The sequence below is a fragment of the Asterias amurensis genome, chromosome 7 (assembly GCF_032118995.1).
Source record: "Asterias amurensis chromosome 7, ASM3211899v1".
In the NCBI taxonomy this organism is placed as follows: domain Eukaryota; kingdom Metazoa; phylum Echinodermata; class Asteroidea; order Forcipulatida; family Asteriidae; genus Asterias; species Asterias amurensis.
In genome coordinates this window covers 15,613,609-15,636,594 of record NC_092654.1, presented here as the reverse complement: position 1 = coordinate 15,636,594, position 22,986 = coordinate 15,613,609, and the positions used below count along the sequence as shown (strand labels likewise).

Sequence of the window (22,986 nt, the reverse complement as noted above, 5' to 3'; positions counted from 1 at the left end):
CTTTGTGAAGAGAAGGTTTTCTCAAAACGTAATACATTATCACTAGCTACAGTTCTTTTTTACATAGTAAGTAAGTTTTTTTTTAATGATCTATAACTTAAATTGTTTAATTTTTTATGATCAATTATTTGTTGGTGTAATTAAAATGTTGGTCATTTTACAATAATATTCAGATTTGATTAATATGTTATTGTCATACTACCATTTGACAAGGAGCTCGTTTGGTGAGAACATTTTGTTTTATATCAGTTACCATGATGACTCATATGTTTGATTCCTCTTATTCATGTTCACATTGGAAATGTAAAAGACGGCCCATATATACATGAATGATCTTGCACACCCACAGTGTACATTGCAGCCATATCATCACGTTCATGTTGCTACCAGATAGGACTTTTGACCTTTGACCTTTCCAGCTATGATTTATTTTAAGGCAGAATGACGCCATGTCTAAGTGAACGTCATAAGGTTTTACTTACAGTCAGGTTTTATGTATTTATACAACTGTTCATTAATGTGCTCACGTCCAGCTCCATGTTTTTATGAAAACGGTTTTCACTTGTCATGTGATCTGCAGAAATTTATCAATCAAAATGTGTTTAAATGATAGACCCACTAAAGGATATTAACACCACAGCTGCAGGAACAGTCGCTAACGTAATACACCGTTATATTTCATTTTTGTTCTAAGATATAAATAAACAATAAAAAATTCACGGAGGTTCAAACTTAAAACTACTCCTCGCTTTAAAGGCAGTGGACACTATTGGTAGTTACTCAAAATAATTATTAGCATAAAACCTTTCTTGGTGACGAGTAATGGGGAGAGGTTGATGGTATAAAACATTGTGAGAAACGGCTCCCTCTGAAGTGACATAGTCTTCGAGAAAGAAGTCATTTTCAACGAATTTGATTTCGAGACCTCAGATTTAGAATTTGAGGTCTCGAAATCAACCATCTAAACGTACACAACTTTGTATGACAATGGTGTTTTTTCTTTCATTATTATCTCGCAACTTCGACGACCAATTGAGCTCAAATTTTCACAGGTTTGTTATTTTATGCATATGTTGAGATACACCAAGTGAGAAGAATTGTCTTTGACAATTACCAATAGTGTCCACTGGCTTTAAACAAACATACTGAAAAGCCATAACAGTAAAACAACACAGATATTAACTTTGAAAGTAGTTCATCTGTTTAATTCATTACAGTAATGAACGAGTGCTTTAGTTACGCCAACGACTGAGTCTAGACCCAATGGTTTGTTATCTTTAATTAGTACTGTTACAATTGTTCTTTTACAGCGTGTTTTGGGCATCATCATGAAATAGCAAAATGAGTTCTGATTCAAGCAATAGTCGGTCTAAGAAAAACAGAAATATGCAATTTCACTTAGTTTACTTTTTACGACGTCGTGAGAGTGCATGGGAACCCTTGATAAACACGTTATAAAAAGTAAATGATTGATATAGTGACACGACATCTGATAACTGAAAACTCTCTGAAAATAAATTGTGTTCAACCACGGCAATTCTCTAGAAAATTATTTGCGTTGGAGAAAGCCAAGAACCCAGCCATTTAAACACCCCTGCATCACAGTTGTTTCTTTCTCAACTGGTAAAAAAAACCATCAAATGACGGCCATAATAATGTATAGGGCTCTCATTGCACGTACGTGCGGCCCCTTGGGCTAACGCTACATTTAAGGGCCGCACACACGTATGGCAATGCTCAATTATTTGTAGTGTTCTAAAGAAAAAAAATGAGCGAACATTAATTGACATGTTTTTGCTTGAATACTCATACAATATTAAAACGGAACACGTTTTCCTATACAAACTCTTTCTTTATGAATGATATAATATAGTTGCGGTTTGCACTTAACTTAATCAAAACACAAAGGCATATTATTTTAAATTAATGGCAACACCAGTTGGACCACTACATTGCTAGCGTGTTATCATGTAGGACTGCAAGACCTGCATTCATGTAGGCCTATCACAATGGTTTCAGTGGGTGCGTTCATTTAGCTTCCCTGGGTCGACCCCGGTGTGTGGCTGTTTTTTTTCGAGGACGAACGTGTGCAGATAATTACCCACATTCGTCCTGGAAAAAAAAAACGTAACATACCGGGGTCGACCCAGGAAAGCTAAACGAACGCACCCGTTATTAGTACAGTGCGACCCTCAGTGATGATGTAGTCAAGAAGCCTACTTTTCAGTCAAGTGTCAAGTACTGCCGAGTACTTGGGTGACCGAGTAGTACTAGATTACTAGTACTTATACCATCAAGTATCAAGTACTGCCGAGTACTAGGGTGACCGAGTAGTACTAGATTACTAGTACTTATACCATCAAGTATTACGTACTGCCGAGTACTAGGGTGACCGAGTAGTACTAGATTACTAGTAGTTATACCATCAAGTATTAAGTACTGGCGAGTACTAGGGTGACCGAGTAGTACTAGATTACTAGTACTTATACCATCAAGTATTACGTACTGCCGAGTACTAGGGTGACCGAGTAGTACTAGATTACTAGTACTTATACCATCAAGTATTACGTACTGCCGAGTACTAGGGTGACCGAGTAGTACTAGATTACTAGTACTTATACCATCAAGTATCAAGTACTGCCGAGTACTAGGGTGACCGAGTTACTCGACTACTAGTAATTGGTTTGCTCTAAAACTTGTTAGCTCTAAAGCACTTGCACGGACTTGTACAAAGGTCTTGGGTTAGACTAAGGAAATAGAATTTGTATCCTCACTTGCTTTATTCATATTTTTGAGTGCAATTTATCCCGTAGTTTATAACGGCATCCGTCTGTTGCAATTTCTACGAAATGTTGTTCATGGAAACAAATTCGTTGAGTAAAGTTTTGATCATTTTATGAGACGAGCCATATGCATTGTTTACCTGACAATGGTAGACTTCGATCAGCGGTTAGCACCAAACACGAGCACTCGAGGGAAACATTGAAACATGAATAGGCTTGCAAGATGAGAAATGGGTAGATGTAGAAAAAACCTTTTAAATGTTGATCTATACTGCAAAGATCTTAGCTCGATTTCAATTCAGAACGAATGCCAGAAAGAAAAAAAATATCAAGAAACAAATGACTGTTTTCAGGAAATAACATAATTTGGATACAGTCAGGGATATGCAGCAGTATGAATAGTGTCGCGTCTGATAAAAAATAACAGGATGAAAGGATCGGAAGGCTGCTTGGTCAACTTGTCTCAGTCTCTGTACAGGGATGACTTCAAATACGAAGACTTTTTTTCAAAAGTAAATCTTGCAATGTGGACACAATTTCATTAGGACTGCAATATCTTTATCTCGAATCCAGGAACGATACTTATACATCTAACGATTAAGATTCTTTTCAATCAATTGATGATTGGCCCAAAAAAGAAAAACTTAAGCATTGGAATTCTGTTTGTTTGGTTTTATTTAAAAGAGAACACACTCTACGTGACTATGTCGTAACCGAGATACGGTGTACGGTTTACCAAGCCTAGATACGGGATTCTTCTTCTTCTTCTTCTTTTGTTTGAAGGTGAACATTGAATTTAATTTTGTAGTCTGGTGACTCGATGGTATCCTCGATGAGATCCCTGATTCGCTGCTAGCCTTTTGGTGGTCTGAAGTCAGGGTCAATGATGTGATTGGCGGGCTTATTCATAACAGTGACACAGTCTCAGGCTGCAACCTCATTTTCTATAAAGGGTTGAGTTTCAATAACGGTTATGTTTAAACAGTAAAATTTACCAACTATCCCCGCATGTATATAAATGGTACTTGATGGGTATAGTCAAGGCTGCACCTGCACGTAGGCCTATAAGTCTAAATGTAACACACCAAAGCATTTGGTCGCAGGTGACAAATGTAAAGATGGTGACATTTCAAGATGAAACTTAATCAGGTAATCCCGTAGAAGTACATTAATATTACGTCTGTTATCAATCCAGCCGACGGTGATGGAGTTTTGACTCTCGTTTTTATGACACGAACTATTCATGTGTGGTTGGATAATTAATTGTTGCTATAGTGACTCGTCATCTTGGATCATGTAGAGCAAGTTTAGATGTCTGTGAACTTCAAGCAGATCATAAATTTTAAAATAGTGTCGCACGTACTTTTTGATACAAGTCATAGAGGTCAGACCAAACTGTACTTTTATCGGTATGACGTAGAGTTATCTTCAATGATAAAGGATAATAAAAACAACCTACGTCTAATCAATGCACTTGGGTGGATTTCATGAAGAGTTAAAGGCACTGGGGTGGATTTGTCAAAGGTAGTCCTAACTTAGGATTAGTCCTAGGCAATGCTAAAAGATAGGACCAGTCCTAAGTTAGGATGAGCAAGTCCTTTCTCTTTCTACCTTTGTGAAATCCACCCCTGGACTACTGGCATTTGCTCAAATAATTGTTAGCATACAAGTTTCTTGTTTGCGATCAATGGAGAGATGTTTATAGTATAAAACATCGTGAGAAACGTCTCCCTCTAAAGTAAAGTCGTTTTCGAGACAGAAGTTTTTCTTTCTAAAATATTTAAAATTCAAGACCTCAGAACTTGATTTTGAGGTCTCGAAATCAAGCATCTGAAAGCACACGACTTCGTTGTTATCTCGCAACTTCGACGACCAATTAAGTTCAATTCTTCACAGTTGTTTGTGCATTATGTTGAGATACACCAGGTGAGAAGATTAGGCACGGGGCGGACACAACTGCATATGCAAATGTGTCCGGGCGGACACAATTGTATTATGCAGCAGCATCCGGGCGGACACGTTTGCATATGCAAAACCGTCCGGCGGACATTATTGCATATGCAATAATGTCCTCCGGATAGTATTGCATAGGTGACATAATTGCATGCGACAACGGCTCCCTCTTCAGTAACGTTTATTGAAGAAGACGTAAATTTCTCACGAAAGTTTTTGAATATGAGAAAGACTTCACGCCTGAAGCCTTTCTCTGAAAGCGCACACATTGATTTTAAAACAATGCAATAAAAACTGGTCATCGAAATGCAGTAACTTTCGAGAAATTTTCAGTCGAAACGTCTTATTAAATGTGTAACTGACGTTTGAAAGGTGAACACAAATTAAAGGGATTCGGTATTAATTGTCTCATTGTAAAAAAGAACCCATTGCAGGCTGTTGTTATGCAAACTCCTCTGAAAATGTATCCGTCTGAAAAACGGGCATGTTCAAACAATATGTAATCCAAACTTAAAGAAACACGTTGCCTTGGATCGGTCGAGTTGGTCTTTGAAAAGCGTTTGTAACCGTTTGTTTTAAAATGCATGGTTAGAAAGATGTTGTAAAAGTAGAATACAATGATCCACACACATTTGCCTCGAAAATGCGTGGTTTTCCTTTTACTTTGCAAACTAACACGGTCGGCCATGGGAGTACAAAATTTGACTCCCATAAATGGCAGACCCTGTTTGTCGACGAGGTAAAAGGAAAACGACGCAATTATTTCGAGTGATACTTGTGTGGATCATTATATTCTACTTTTAAAATATCTTTCTAATCATATGCATTTTATAACAAACGGTTACAAACGCTTTTCAACGACCAACTCGACCGATCCAAGGCAACATGTTCCTTTAAAACCAACCCCTTGACAAAACAAGAATCTTGCTGTTTTCTCGAAAACATAATCTAATATATACTGTGTATCAAGCACTGTTTATACTCGGTACTTTCCCTAATCAAGAACAAACCTACAGGCAAAACACTCAGGTGGGATTCGAATCAACGGCCTTTGCTCTGCTAGAGTGCACCGTCTCACCACTGTACCACCTTAGTAGCCTGGTGGCTAGAGGCAATTCGAACCGTAGATTTTGAACAGCGGGTACCACAGCAGTTTAATAAATGTTAATTTTGCATCAGGGATAAAGAAGATTATTTTGGTTTTTTTCCTCCTTACACCCGAGTGCCTGTGGGTTGTTTCCCCCAACGGACTCCGGGAAAGTACTTAGGTATACAGTCGTTATACACACCGTTGATGATGTTAGCGTTGGGTCTACTCCAAGTATCTAAGGCCAAATAAAACAAAACATGTTTAGCGTCCCCGACCGCTTCCTTTTAAAGGAACACGTTGCCTTGGATCGGACGAGTTGGTCAAAACAAAAGCGATTGTAACCGTTTTTTATAAAATGCATATGGTTGGAAAGATGTTTTAAAAGTAGAATACAATGATCCACACAAGTTTGCCTCCAAATTGCGTGGTTTTCCTTCAACTGTGCGAACTAACATGGTCGGCCATTTATGGGAGTCAAAATTTTGACCCCCATAAATGGCCGACGTGTTAGTCGACGAGGTAAAAGGAAAACCACGCAATTTCGAGGCATGTTTGTGTGGATCATTGTATTCTACTTTTACAACATCTTTCTACCCATATGCATTTTATAAAAGAAACGGTTTCAAACGCTTTTCAAAGACCAACTCGACCGATCCAAGGCAACGTGTTCCTTTAAGAAGCCGGTCTCTTTTTTCCCCTTTTTTTTAAGGAATTGTTTTTTATTATTTTTATTTTTTATTAAAAAAGGGACGATCTCATACAAGATTTTGTTTCCTTTTTTTTTTTTTTTTTAATAAATCCCAGCCGGTTGTCTTTAAAAATGTGCTTGGCGGCCATTTTGAAAAAAAGGCAGGACGTTAAACATGTTTTTATTTTTTGGCCTTATACGCCCTTGAGATTCACCGATGCGATGTCTATACTCCTGCATTTCATGTTAAGAAACTGCTTCCCGTTCGTTATTATTCAATTTCCCGACCTTAGAATAATTTTCCGATCCGCTTCAGGAATTGTTGTCGCCATAAAGCTAAAAGATTACTGGCACATAATGAAAAGTCAACATCTGATTCTTGTATTCCATTCTGACTGTGGGGTTGTAGCGAGCTAAATCGATAATAAAATGACTGCGTACACGAACAGACAGGTTGAGTTTTTTTGTATTATAGAAGGGCATTCAAGTCACACCAGATGCCCTAGGAAATCTTCGTTAGTCTCGTTCACCCACCCTTCAACCGATAGACATTTATCTTTCTGCCTCCATCTTGGTCATGTTCCTCGTATCTAATTACAATAAAGAATGCTTATAATCATGTTGCTAAAAGGAACCAGACTCTTTTGATATTCCAGCCTCGGTAACATTGATATAATGGGAGAAAATTCAAGATTGCTGCACCATGATAAAGGTCTATACGAACTGTTACAAACTCGCCTTTGTCCCAAGAACCCTAGTTGAATGGAATGGGCTGCATGTCTAAAGAGGAAGCACCATCAATAGACTCATTCAAGACTAGGCTAGATAAAATCCAAATGACCACTTTCATAGTGGGGAGCTCACTACTAAATCTTGTCTTCTTGCCTTGGCTATCTTGTCAACACCACACAAGGATACTTAAGCAAAAAGAAAAAAATGCTTCGGCACGAAAATAGCTTGGTTATTTTACACATGCTACTGGCCAAAACGTCATGCCATATACATTGCGTGTGAAATGTATTTAGCTGTTGTTTACTTAGCATACCAATTGAGTGGAGTCTTGGTCGGTAATCTGACTAAGCAAGGATATTTTTGCTTAAGCAAAATTTTGTGCTTAAGCAGCTCCACGAAGTCTGGCCCTGCATCCTATATATCCCCTGAGGAGTTTGTTCCAGATACAGATACAGATTGACGATCTCCTGATGATCATTGTGGAATTGAATCTATTGTTATCGAGTTCCATGAAAAAAAACATACTCGTACTTAGCCAGCCTACTAAATGCAATTTATATTGGAACAGACATTGTCGTCTATTGATTAATTTGTCAAGCTTGATTTCCGTGGTCCACAAAATGCATCAATGTCACATAATGGGTTGACAATACACTATGATTAAAACGTCTAAATCATAAAGTATAAAATGATGTTGACTGTCTTCTGATGTATGGTTATTATTTATGTAGGTCTACGATGTACGTAACACTTCGCTTCACCCTATTATTCTTATGTATGTTGGGTAGACAAGTAGTCTACTGTAAACACCAAAACACAATGCAACATTAATGGGAAATACCGAACATAAATCATGTTTAATTTCCGTACATGTTTTGAGTATTGTGTGTGAAAGAGGGAGTCGTTGATGAATCTGCCCACTCTCAGGTACAGCCAGTGGAATCTGGCGTTGTTGATACAGTTTGTTGGATGGCAGGTGCAGTAGAGATGGAAGTATCTGGAGCGTATATAGCTTGACTCCGGGTAAACATTTCATGAAGAATCTGTAGCGATGAAAACAAGCATGAAGGAAAAGGAAAGGGAAAGGAGGGGGTTGAAGAATGCCTAGCATACCCTCCAGAGAGGCCATCGTTGCCACGATGCTCTGAATCATCGTCGACAAATGTTGTATATAGAATGGACGCAAAGTAATGACTCGAGCACGGTGATGGACTTCAACAACGTTGTTTTACAAAATAATCTATGTTCTTATATCATACACAATTCGGAATTACTCAACTGAAACATTATTATAGGTTTTCTCGGTCAATTTCGGCAAATGAGCAGCCAATTTAACCACCAAGCTATTCTATTTCGCGCGAAATCGAATGCTACTAAATTGGGTGATGCGATTTCGTTTTATGATTAGTCAAAATGTAATGTTGCGTCGTTCGATTTAACAAAATAATCATTCAGTTTAACAATTCATCAAAGCAGCATTCAAATTCGCAGACGCTTCTTGTGGCGTGTGTGTCACGAAAAAGAATGACGATACAAATTGAACAGAGTGCTAAAGGAATTTGACTCGACTCCAAAAGAAATTGAATGGCTGAATTCTGAATTTGAAACGCAGTAACAACTGGAAAGGCAAAACAGCTTTAATTTGAACGCGTGGAAATGAAATTGACTGCTCATTTGCCGAATTTGACCGAGAAAACCTATACTTCGTGTATCTTAGGCCATACGAAAACAATATCATGTTTGTCTAATTATAGGGTTAGGCCATTGTGGTTCAGTGCCATTTGTAACACAATATGGTTATAAATAATAAGGTATTCAAGTCGCTTAGTATAATGCAAACTTTCAGAAAGATAAGTAATTGCAGTGATAAATTTTGAGACCCTATTATTTAGCACCATATAAGGGTTTACAAGGTGCTATGGCGCATTAAGCAGCCACAGCCAGGAACTAAGGGGAGAACCCATTCTCTTTTCGAAAAGTGCACTGGGTTCTTTTCAAAGATTATAGAGCGCCGAAGGCGCAAGATGGGGAACTTAAGCTTTATCTATTGTTTAACGTGAAATACGCATGGGCGCCATTTCAGCAAGTGAATGTTTTGTTTCCCATTGATATAGGAACGGTCATTGTCGGCACCGAACTGCACTGATCTACTGTTGTATCAAAAGAGTTACTTGCCGAAATGGCGTCCACTGGGATTTCACGTTTCAGCAAGAGTTCCCTCTGCGCTCTATAATCTTTGGTTCTTTTACCCCTTCATGGTCCATAAGGATTTATGCATGAATATCCCCATGAGCCTGGCTAGTAGAGCAGAATGCAATACCCTCCCAATTTGTTACAAAGCTAGGGTGGCTCATTGTCTTCCTCAAGGGTGCAAGTGTCATGACCGTGATTCGAACCCGCACTCTGCTGACAACACTTGAGCTTTGGTCCGGTGAACTAAAAACCATGCTCGGACAAGACACGGCAAGGGTTCTTAGTTTAGTCGTTCTATGTGTGCGTTCGTTTAGCTTCCCCGGGTCGACACCAGTGTGTGGCGTTTTCTTTTTCCAGGACGAACGTGTGCAGATAATTACCCACATTCGTCCTGGAAAAAAAACCCCAGCTTCCCAGTGCTCTTTACTAAGTAATTTTTGCCACTATTTTTTTTTAAATAATTACCAAGGGTATATACCTGCCCTTTAACATATAAAAATATCTTTAAAAAATCTGTATAGGCGATTATTTGATATCCAATTATACAAAGTATTGCTTTATTCCTTCAAAGCTTATCTGTTTGACGTCACTCATGATAGTGATGTCAAATGGAATGTCTATACTTGCCATCTAAGCCTATGGTATCTTCAGATATAAGCCTTTATGTTATTGCAAGTGCGTTCTTATTTTTCTTTTGATTTCGAAATAAATATCAACGAATAACAGTCTGCAGGCAATGTAATCATTATAATGGAATACATGTTATGTTGGACTATATTACATCATGGATACACGTGAGTTTATGATTGTTTCTTTCATTAAAGACAATGTACACTATTGGTATTTGTCAAGACGAGTCTTCTCACTTGATGTATCTCAACATATGCATAAAATAACAATTGTGAAATTTTGAGCTCAATTGGGGTTCGAAGTTGCGAGATAATAATAATTTAAAAAAACCTTGTCACACGAAGTTGTGTGCTTTCAGTTGCTTGATTTCGATACCTCAAATTCTAATTCCGAGGTCTGGAAATCAAATTAGTGGAAAATGACTTCTTTTTCGAAAACTACGTTACTTCAGAGGGAGCCGTTTCTCACAAAATGTTTTATACTATCAACCTCTCCACATTGCTCGTTACCAAGTAAGGTTTTATGCCAATAATTATTTTGAGTAATTACCTATAGTGTCCACTACCTTTAATGTCATGTTGAAATATGTTTGTAGAGGCAGAACAGAATGACATTGGCTGTGATAATATTGATTGGACAAATTTGTTTTAACCCGGGTTTTAAATTTATCAGTAGCTTTAGCCTGTTTGACAATTTGAGGTTAACTGTTCCAAAAATGCACAGCAGCACTCTGGAAGGAGCAATAACCGTAGATAGAAAATATTTGTGATGGGACTGACAGAAGATGTTTGTTCTACGAACGTATATTTTCTAGTATACTGATATGATCATGAGTTTGGTAAACTGCGCAGTGTCCTTTTTTAAACTCAACCAATTTTATTTGCATACGTCATACTAGGTGGTACAAGAGGTGTTATAAATAATTTTATATAACTGGGTATACGCCTATAACACCCACTTTATTCCGAAAGTTCAATTTATTTTTCTCTTGCTCGAAACGATGAAATATTATGCTCATTTTACTGTTCAATTGAATTCAAGCCACTCTGAACACACACACCAGTAGAGTCCTTATACGGTCAGCTATAAACGAAACTCATCTAATTCATTTTAATTCGCATACATTTGAAACTACTGGGAGACTGGCAAAAGTGCAGTGGGTCGTGGGTGCTTTGCCCTTTTCTTAAGATAGCTCAAGACCTAATATCACTGGGTCGGCGTGGCCGGGCAGTTGGCCCGCTCACGAAGACCCGCCATACGCTGACATTACACGACCATTCTAAAAATAAGAAACGAATTAGTTCGTGTTCGACGTTTTTTTTCTTCTTCTCCTCAACCGACCTCTCCGTCGCGCGAAGAGTCGGGTGTTATCTTTATTGTGTTTACAGACGGCAGGTTCGAACAAAATCCTAGAAAACATTTGGCGCGAGATTTCAGCCCAAAATTATCAAAATTAATTTCTCATTTCCCAAGCTCGAAGCAGCTGCGACGCAAAACGTATCTGTTTATAATCGAGAAGAAATTCTCGGCTCGTTGAACTAAGCCGATGCGAATACCTTTCAAAGGGACAAGTACGCATGCTCACAGAAAGAGCAATGACCTTTTGCTTCTCGTGACGTATATGATTTTTTTCTTTCTAATCATAGCTCAATTTCATATTGCTTAAAGACACTGGACACTATTGGTTGTTACTCAAAATGATAATTGTTAGCATAAAAACTTACTTGGTAAACGAGCAATGGTGAGCTGTTGATGTGCGACAAGGGTGTTTTTTCTTCCATTAATTGCCCACAACTTCGACGACCAATTGAGCACAAATTTTCACAAATCAGGTTTGTTATTTTATGCATCACCAAGTGAGAAGACATGGTCTTACAATGACCAAAGGTGTTCAGTACCTTAAACGTTTTCAGTTAAGAAGAAATGAGCAGGATATCGTTTACAAACTGTAGTTTAGCATGGACACCCCATTCATTACATGGTGTTACTGCAAACTAGATCGTACTTCCACTATGCAAAGTTTAAAATCCTACTTAACCTCGTTCCCATAATCATATTTCTGTTGTGCTAAGTACTTTTGTGCTTAAGCAGATCTATTAAATTAGGCCCTGTTGTACTAAGTCAATTTACTGTAACAGTAGAGTAAAAAGTAGGTATCGCCACAGGAGTTAAATTATTTGCAGACTAATTATTATTTGCTTTGGGTAACAGTTAAAGGTTATTAGGTGACGCTAATTCAGCTAGCCTACACACAAGTAGTTACGTTAGGACACACACGTTGATGAAAAACTGTTCACACATAATTACAACCCCGAGTGCGCTTTCCCATCTTAAGTTGTTTAATTAAGCGTTTACCAATGACGTCCTATGTTTTGAATGAAACAACTACGGAATCCCCCTAGATGGTGTAGACATTTTGAAGGAAAAAAAGTTCGGTCTTCGTAGGCTTTGGTGTTGAAATGTCATCTAGCTAGCTGGGCAGTCACTTAAAATGCCCCAGGCCTCCCAGCAGGCAACCACAGGCATTAACCCCTATTAAAACTAGCCGCAATGCCAGATTACAGTCAGTCGGCTGTCGGCTACCAGGCCCCAGGGAAGAAGAATAACACGTCGACATGGTGTCCTGGGATGTCTCGGTAATGAATACAGTTGCTATAAATGAAGAGGTGTTTGAGGACACCGGTATACCTGCTGTTTTGAGGGAAACATAAATCTATAATACTTGTGGAGTCTCTTGTAGATGGTACATGGTGACAGAGATGACATAGACAGTGCAATTATAGGACTACATTGAAAACAGTGGAGGTCCATGATTTAACAGCGAGTGGTAAATCATAAACGATCAGGGAAAATAATGATGGAGGTATCACAACAGAGTTGAGAGGTATCATCACTCCTTTCTCTAAGTCAAGCAAATGTGAACTGTTTCATGCTTTGTAAATTTAGTGGAAAGGTCAATCAGAGTTCTAAGCGGTGTTGAAAAATGGGCAATGTCTTTATACAACGATCTAAAGCAAAATGCATTAAAATACACCCACAAAATAAAGTGTTATTAAAATGCCAAGCATCGATTTGCATTTAAATAAATCATGTAATCTGAAACTATGTTTATTCACTTAGAGGTTGGTCGATACAGTACTTGCAGTGATAGGACGGTTGAATGCAGAGTTGTGTGAACTTGTTTCCAGTATCTTTTAATCACCCGAATAAATGCTTACATTTTTTATATAAGAAGTTACTTATAAACACATTGGTGTAACTAAGGGGGACGGGGCGGGGAGGTCATGTGCCCCACAAATATAATTTCTGACGTTTATAATTTCTGATCGTAAATTTCCAGATTATTGTTTTTGCAGACAGTGTACTTGTTTTATACACCAACCCCAGATTATCTTATAAAATAGCAAATAACATAAAAGGCGCTTGTTTGGAAGCTTGGCCAGAAGTTCCCCCTAGAAACAGTGGTGCCCACTGAGTTACCCTGTAGTTATTACGGCGCTGCGGTTGATGCAAACATCAAAATTACGAGAATTAAGACCCATTCCAGATTTATTGTTTAACATATCCTACATTGTAGGATCATAAGAAGTCATTAAAACCAGGCATTACATAAATTAAATCAACTCCAACATTAAAAATACTTCAACAGCACGAACGTGCCCATTAAACCCCACCTGCTTCTCTCTTTCCTGTGCAACATGAAAGGTGAGAACAAACCATAATACAACCACAAGGGAATCAGCAAACACTCAGTCTTCTCGACTAGTCAGACAAGACAAATATTGAAGAAAAGAAATATCAATTTAGATCCTTGCTGGATATGATGTCGGCAAGTCACTGAGGGTTCTCAGATAAAAGCATCAGCTTTGAGTATTGTACGACGTGTTCCGATAAGAAACATGTTTTGTGTCAAGATGTACTTGACTTCGCCAGAGGAAATTGATTTTGTATTCTCGACCGCCTAGCAGGAATTTGAATAAAAGGACCGCAGTCTTGATGTGTGACGTCAGATCTAAAATTAGCAACCTCGTGATCTCCCCATACTTGTAAACTTTCTAAAGTTTTTGGTAAACACAAGTAGAAACATACGGCACCAAATGTTAATGTTTCAATTATCATTGTAACATTATTGTTTCTTTAATTGTTTCTTCGTTTTTTACAAAGTTTTCTGTATTTTTCATGGTTTTAATTGTACAGCGCTTTGTGATGTCGATGGAAGGCGTTTTTTAAATAATAAATATTATCATAATTATAATTATCATAGGTCACCATTTCGAAATTAAAGCCGTTTCCCCATGACATTAATTTTACTCGAAATGGAGTGTTCCAAAAACAAGAGTTCTGTCTTAACGTAATGATAAAAACACAATTCTAAACCTAATTTCCATTATGAATAAAACAGTTTGTCTTTAGCACCAATCTTGCATTTTCTATGATATTTGGTTTATCATGTGTGTTACCGCAAACCAAATAACTGATACCTCACCATGCAAAGCCTCAAATCCCATATTTTCTATGCACTTATTAAGAATATTAGGGACAATTAATTGTTCTCAAGAAGAACGGAAGGAAAGCTAATAGACGACACAGCATATCGCTTTGATCAGACCGATTCACTGGTTTAACCACAAAAGTAGAGGCATAATTTCAATTAGCCTCTGGCTCCTTTTGTTTTTGTTTTGTTCTAATGATTTTCTTTTTTGTAAGTGGTTTAATAATTGTATTCTCTGTATTATGTGTTTTTTTTCGTGTTAACAGCTTTTAGGCCCATAACATGCTCTATATATACATGTTTATTGTTATTACTAACTGATGTATCCCATGGACACATTAAAGGCAGTGGACACTATTGGTAATTACTCAAAATAATTGTTAGCATAAAACCTATCATGGTGACGAGTAATGGGGAGACGTTGATGGTATAAAACAATGTGAGAAACGGCTCCCTTTGAAGTGCCATAGTTTTCGAGAAAGAAGCAATTTTCCACGAATTTATTTCGAGACCTCAAGTTTAGAACTTGGGGTCTCGAAATCAACCATCTAAACGCACACAACTTCGTGGGACAAGTGTGATTTTTTCTTTCATTATTATCTCGCAACTTTGATGACCGATTGAGCTCAAATTTTAACAGGTTAGTTATTTGATGCATATGTTGAGATACACCAACTTCGAAGGCTAGTCTTTGACAATTACCAATAGTGTCCACCGCCTTAAACACCCAAAAGCAAGTAAAACACACCGTGTTCAATATAAACCCATCAATGGGATAGGCCTATGTACCTTGACAGTTGTAAAGTTTAATACTATTCAAGTTACAAGTTCTACTTAACACTGTTTTTTTCCAATGGTATCCCCCTGCTTCCTATAATTTATTTTATTACACCGAAACTGTCAACTCCAATAACTCTAAATATGCACTGACGGTTTGCAACTTATTAAAAATATGTTCAGCTGCAGTAAATTACCAGTGGTATGATTATTATATAATTATTAGCCTACCGAACTTTCAATAAGCTAGCAGCCAGATTCCCAAATACAGAGAACCCAAACAAGTCGAGAAGCAATAATTATCATTGCTAAACGTAAAGTTGCTAGTAATTATCAAGAACAAAAATTGTTTTTATCTGAAAGACCACCGATTATTAAATGCATATTACATATTCCTTCAAGAACTGTGCAATTCCCCCCAAAATTTATTTAGTTTATTTTTTATGAACCTATATTGTTGATTGCCGCAATCGCAAAGCCGACCCAATTTGATGGAATTCTCATAGGTTTTGTAAATTGAATGAAGACTTTGAGTGCAACTCAGCCAACTCATTAAAAAAAAGTAGAACTAGGGCCTACAGAAAAAAAACCCATTGTTATAGACGCGACAAAAATGTACAATCGTTCAATCGAGTTTTGTATTTGCTTTGACATGTCCTGTAACGCCATCAACATTTTCAGCATGTTCTTAAAGACTGGAAGCAATGACTTGTATGTCAGAATGTATTGTCGTGCTTCATAACATAATCAGCAGTTCGGTAGCACAGAACGCATTCTGCAATTACAAAAGCATAAACAATTTACAAAACTAATTCTGCATGCAAAATTAGTTTTCGCTCGGAAATTTGTTTTCAGGCAACCTAGTTTCTTGTGACCATTATACCATTATTTCTATTGAAATAATTCGCACAGACTTATCAGTTAAAACCCACCAATAAATCGTTAAGGTAGCCTACATTCTACTAACTTACAGGATTCCAACTGAAGTTTCCTCACTGGGCTTACCCGGTGCAGCTGTATAGTGGTTAAGCATCTGCTCTACAATGTTGTGTCGTGGGTTCGAATCCCAACCGAGTATTATGTGTTTTTATTAAGCAGGACTCGGGGAAAGTTACCACCAATGGAATACTTTAAAACGCTAGGTGGCAGCAGACTTAGCAGGTACAATTTAATTATTGAAGTAGTTATGAACATGCGCATAATTACCTAGAGCAATGTGTTTACCTGGTAATCTGCTGCCACCTGGAGGCAAGTTCGAGCGAGGCACTATAGTCGACCATTGGATGATTTAGTCTGGTGCCCAGGATGTATTGAATGTAACCATGGAACATTGACTGGTCGTTGAATGGTCGCCGCTAGAACTTGCCCATTGCGTCCCAAAAGTCACCCATTATGGTAAGTTTAACCTTAATTTGTTTTTCTTCAAATGTCTATACTAAATTCATGATTTGTTTCTGTTTGACAGGATACGGTCACATCGCTCCGGTCACAATCCCCGGTCAAATCTTCTGTATTATCTATGCATTGGGAGGTATACCATTAATGCTGCTCGTACTGACCAACGTCGGTCGAGTCCTGGCGAACGTTGCCAGACTACTCTACATCATGTACACCAGTAGACTGTGTCAGAGAGTACGCATGCGCTGTAGGCAAAGAAGATCAAGGAAAAGGGCAAGGAAGATGGCGAGAAGAAGAGGTAAGGTTCTACACTTGTAGTCTGTGATTGAATGTTATGCTAGGATAGATTTCTACTGCGAGGTCCACTGTAAATATTCATATATTCAAAAATATTATAATCTCTACTAATGCCGTTTCCTGTTTCGGTGATTACCGGTATGAATTAGCAGAATTTGTCATAAATATAACTTTATTATCATAATGACAATTTTAATAATCATTATGACTTTATGACTTTATCTCATAATTATTATGATTAAAATACGTTTTTAGTGCAAGTCTTATGACTCACACTACTGAGATATATCTCATAATTTGACTTATTTGGCATAGGCCTTGATCGTGACTTAATCATAATTATGAGATGTTATGTCAGAATTATGAGTTACGCCATTTCATATGACCCGCACTAGTGGTTTTATCACTTGAAAGTCACAATTAAACCGCAGACTTCACTTTAACGCGTCCGTACAGAAGGTTAAGTAATTAGTAAATAACAACAAAAACAAAACTCATCAGGAGCAAAAAAACAACAACAACAACAACCCCGAAACAAACACAACCACAAAGTCACAAATCTGTAATTGCTTGCTTTCTATAAATGTTATGGTTTATAATATTAGTTAGATTCCATCTGATTTTCAAATCGATAACGAAAAGACAAAAGGTTCTTTAAGTACAGCATTGAAGGGCATGACAATAACTGCGTCCGACTTAGCGGCTGTGTAAGGCTACGGGTAGGTCCCTGCGTCTTCACGCTTGGAAGTATCAAACGTCCTTCTAGCACCACCCCTAGCAGTAGTCGTAGCCACAGCCGTTGCCATTCCTAAAGAAGTATTGGCTGGTGGTGGCGCTCTAACGTGAAGTTGATGAGCAATTTGACTTTTTCTAGAAAAAACAGAGGGCGGTATAACCAGCTACAGCAAGAGAAATGACGTTGTTTTTTTCTTCTGTTTTTTTTTCTTTATCTCATTGAAACAAATTACCAAAACCAAAACAGAAACTTTAGCAGAGACCAACTATTATTGGTATAATATTGCCCCCCCCCCAAATTAAAACAAAACAAAAAGAAAGCAAAAACAACAACAAAGCATGCAATATCAAGGAATTCGAGGGTATGCGGCTGTATTATTACAACGGTGTTCTCACATTGAGCTTTTTGTCGAGTTGGGTGAAACAATTGTACATTAGTTTATTGAATTTGACTCTATTTGTTAAATAACTATTTAGCACAAACTTTACGACTACAAATCGTTATTGTTTACCAGTCAAAACATTATTTTGATGTACTTGACTCCCTTGAAAGTTTAACATTGTGCATTATGATGCTGCATATTTGGTTTGTGGTAACAACTTTTGTTTATCTTCTGGCTTGGTAGATTATGTTCTTTTGAGGACTTGTCTTACATTTGATAGTTAACCAAGAAGTTTTAACTTCTAGTATAGACTGTACCCTTAACACACCTGTCGTTCTATCTTTTATTCATATCAGGCATGGGACGTAAAGACTCTGCAAGATCTACTCGCTCCACCCGCAGCCGAAGCAGTAAGAGCAGCAAGGCCCGGACCGTCAAGAAGACCCCCAGCCAGGCAACGATCCGCGTTGATTCCGAACCCTACAGGGAAGGCCGACCGATGTCGGTCAACATGGAACTTATTCGGAGTGAGGCACCATTACCTCCCTCGTACGATGAGTCCAACGAAATCGAAGAGAAACACTCAGATACTCGTGAAAACGCCGGCATGTTCTCCGAGGAGAGCACCAAACCCAACCTGTCTGAGAACCCAGGTCCTGTGCATTTTGAGATATCGCCGACTGAGGAGTCGTTGCCCAAAGTGTTCCCAATCAGTACACCTGCTACTACTAATAAGACCCCGATCGGGAAGGCACCGACGGCCGATATGGAAGATTTAGACTTCGATGACTTGAGTGATTTTGACGAACCGGAGCCAGAGGTGATTGTAGTTAAAAACAAAACCCCTGAAAGTGATACCAGATCAATAAAATCCTTGGTCACAGCACCAGGAAAAGTATCCGTAAAGACTAAGGATCCTGTATATGTAGAGACAACATGCCACCCCTCCAAAGACAAGAGATGTGAAGGCAGTGATGTCCAACTTGATAAGAAACTTGGTCGTGCGTCTTCATCAATAACTCTAGGGGAGCATTTTGATAAAGGGCTACCACCAAGACAACATTCATGTCTTGAGCTTCGACAATTAGACGGAAATCGCTCAATCTCTTTCAATATGGAAGATATTGCAGAGGACGAGGAAGAAAGTGCACCTAAGGAAGACGATGTATTTCTCCCCAAACCATCTAAGAGTGCGGATGATCTCAATAACGAGGTCACGGGCAGTGCTACCGATCTAAACAAAGGCAAAAAGAAGACACGCGGCAAAGATAGATCTAAGAAAAAAGTGAAGAATAAACCCAAAAGGGACTTAGAAAGTGCCTCAAAGGTCAGGTCATCAAAACACCGAAAGAATACCGAGGTCAGAATTGTCGAAAGGAGGAAAGGAACACCAAAAAAACGCAAAACCAAAAGACCCGTCATGTCACCACCTACCCTGAGATCGTTACACTCAAAACAATTGAAAATACTGGATTCAGCAACAGCTGTCCGTCTCGCTACTTATGATAAAAGCTTTGGCAGCAGCCGAGAGGACTTAACATCGCTCATACCTGCCCTAAAACACGAGAAAGTTCGGCTGCTTTGCGAGTACGACCGAGGAGTGATTCGCGATCGAGTACATAATCCCCGTGCTCAACGTAGGCGGCGCGCTGGTACGACGGACAGTGGGAGTACCCGGAGTAGAAGCAGCAGAGGAGATCGCAGACGGAGGAAGAGGGGCAGAGACTCTGGTAGCCTTACCCCTCTGGGTTCCGATCGTACATCGGTGTTTGATAGTGACACGGAATCTACTGATACCGATGACCCCGGTGCTGACCCCCTCCAACAGGCTGAAATCCCAATCGGACCCGTCTTAGCGTTCTTCTTTAGCTACATAACGCTCGGTGCCATCATGTTCTTTTTCATTCAAGAAAAGTGGAATCTTTTCGAGTCTTTCTATTTCTGTTTCATCACTTTAACAACAATAGGGTTCGGAGACTATGTACCAGCGGATAAACTGCATAGCCTACTCGCCTGCTGTATGTATACCCTCGTTGGTATGGCAGTCACTTCAATGTGTATTGCACTGATTATGAAGAAGTTCGTGGTCACGGTGAAGCACATTGGGCGACGTGTAGGAATAGTTGGTGACGACGATTGACAAAGCGCCCCCAGCGGTGAGGAAAGTGAAAGTGACTCATCGTCAGAGGGGGTCGTAGATTAAAACTAGCAATGTAGAAATAATACCTTGAGAACGGTTCTGTAATATAGACCATACAATGGAAAGTATCTTTATTTAGAATTACAAAGTTACAACAACAGAACATTTTTCACGATATTTCCAGATGTTATCAACATCAAGTTTTGTGGTGTTTATATAGTACAACAGAATATCACTCTTTTTTTTTGTAAAGTCTACACTTTAACGTATTTATCTTCCGATAAAAGCAATACGTTTGAATATTATGTTTAATGTACGCTGGTGAGATATTTTGTATGTATTTATTACTTGTAAATCAAAACACATAGGAACGCAGTGACTATATAGAGAGAAACTGACACTACAGGAGGACTGAGTATTTAACTGAATCAAGAAACATCCCTAATATGAGGGAGGTTAACTCTAAGAGGTGTGTGGAAAGAAAAAGCAAAATATGTTTGTGAGAACAAAATCTAATTTCAATAAGAATAATATTCTATAATAACAAAAATCCTAACCAACATAAGCCAACTGTTCTACTTCGTGTAAAAGAAGCAGTGACTATAAAGGAAAGGGAAACATAAGACGTGTAAAAAGAAACAGACGAAAAGAAGCACAAAAAGATAAACAGAGAAACATAATAAAAGAAGGAGAAATATTGTATACAAAAAGAGAAAAAGTAGAAAAAGAACACACGGTGCGAAAAAAAAATGACAGTACCTTTAAAAACGCTGATGAGGTCGACACGGCTTTGGAATATTTTGAAGCACGCCCTCTTTCATTATCAAAGTTTGCTTATCTGCGCTGAATGCGACGTAATATCTTAACGTAAACGGATCTTACATGTTCTTTTAAATCTTCCGAACAACCATTGCTAAACTAAACTATATCGACAAAGACTGACACCATGTATAAATTTAGTTTAAAAAAGAGATGTGACACGTGACAACAAATGCAGGACGTACTTACCGACAAAAACACAGACACTAGACAACACATAACTTAGTATAAGCCTAAATAGATAGACCATATGAACTTTGTTACAACCAGTGTGACCTTGTAAATTCTTTGAGTATTCTGGCAGGCACAATACTACATTGGTCATGTGGGAAAATTGACATTTTGTGTCATAATTTCCACAAAAATCAAAGAATTATATAGGTAAAAGCTGGACAAGTTTTGAGATGTGCCCCCTTTCACCATATAAAAAGTTGATAAAAATTAGACAGTGCAATCTCCATAAAATAAAATATTTGATGTTTTCTTCCATTAGGCTGTATACAAATCGTTCATGCTGGAAGTCCAGGCTATGTGGCTCTTTTGTAAACATGGGATGTCACAGGTCATTGGTTCAAAAGATATTTTGTGTGCGTTCGTTTAGCTTCCCTGGGTTGACCCCGGTTTTTTTCCAGGACGAACGTGGGTATATTATCTGCACACGTTCGTCCTGGAAAAACAAACCGCCACACACCGGGGTCGCCCGGGGAAGCTAAACGAACGCACCCTATGTTGTCCCCATTATGGGTAGCATTGTATACAGAAATGAGGCCCAATTTCACTGAGCTGCTTAAGCACAAAAAAGTAGCTAAGCATAACAAAAATGTGCTCGCCAGAATAATGTTACCAGCTAAACTACCATGTCGCACGTACAGTTTGTGATTGGTGTCCTACTCATTTCTGCTTAGCAGACATTTGTTCAGCAATATTTTCTGTTCGATTTAAGTGGGCCCAGTATTGTGAGTCCCTGTATAGCCCAATAGACATGTACAGTTCAGATGGGAAAACCTAAACTTGAGATTTAACAAGATGTTTTTTGTTACCAAAGATCTATTATTAAACACAAGTAGGATGTTTGGATTAATTATTTAAACTCGTGTTTATGTTCTTAACACAGACCAATAATCCATCATCAGATAAGCAGTCTGAGATAACACGTGACCTTTGTATTTGAAGCTTAAAACTAGCGCCACCAAGTCTCACTTATACACTGACATTTCACAAAACTAATTGTGACTTTTTAGATTATTTTGTTTTAGTCAACTTTTAAAAGAGGTTCCATAAACTGACTAGAAGATTGAGTGGCTACCTGTATGACTGACTGACTGACTGGTGACCAAAGCACTGCTATGCCTTATTGGAAAATGTTGTTATGTAAAATGGTTAAATACTCTCTCAATTTGTTTAGACCCTCATTCACTCTAATCAATTGAAACCATGGACAAATCATTAGAGGTTGTCACTGGTTTTAAACAATTAGATTGAGTTTCGGTTTAAACCTTGATGAGAGAAACTAAACCGACTGACGTTATGTAAACTGATTGCACCGTTTTGTACACCATAACCAACAATATGACCGATTACGCAATACACGGAACCGACTACTGTCTGGAGTCCCAGCTTCATGAGTTGACTGACTGACTGACTGACTGACTGACTAGCTAAAAGGGCCTAAATGTAGCTCTAGTCTATTCATGACATTAAATTATAACTCTTGACTACAGTTTTAGGGACACTCCGATGGGGCTACATTTAGGTCCTGTGATACATTGTTACGTTTTCAGCCTACCGTAAAGGAACACGTTGCCTTGGATCGGACGAGTTGGTCTATAAAAAAGCGTTTTTAACCGTTTGTTATACAAAAGCATATGGTTGGAAA

At 38.3% G+C, this 22,986-nt stretch overlaps 1 protein-coding gene across 1 annotated transcript in view; it reads left to right on the top strand.

The window, feature by feature from the left end:
• LOC139939743 (uncharacterized) overlaps positions 1–21,706 on the top strand; it is a 59,365-nt gene extending 37,659 nt beyond the window's left edge. The window contains exons 2-3 of the mRNA XM_071935839.1: positions 16,804–17,034; positions 18,508–21,706. Of these exons, the coding sequence (XP_071791940.1) occupies positions 16,804–17,034; positions 18,508–20,291 (2,015 nt within the window). The 3' untranslated portion in view covers positions 20,292–21,706. The remainder of the gene's footprint in view (positions 1–16,803; positions 17,035–18,507) is intronic.
• Positions 21,707–22,986: the final 1,280 nt, after the last annotated feature.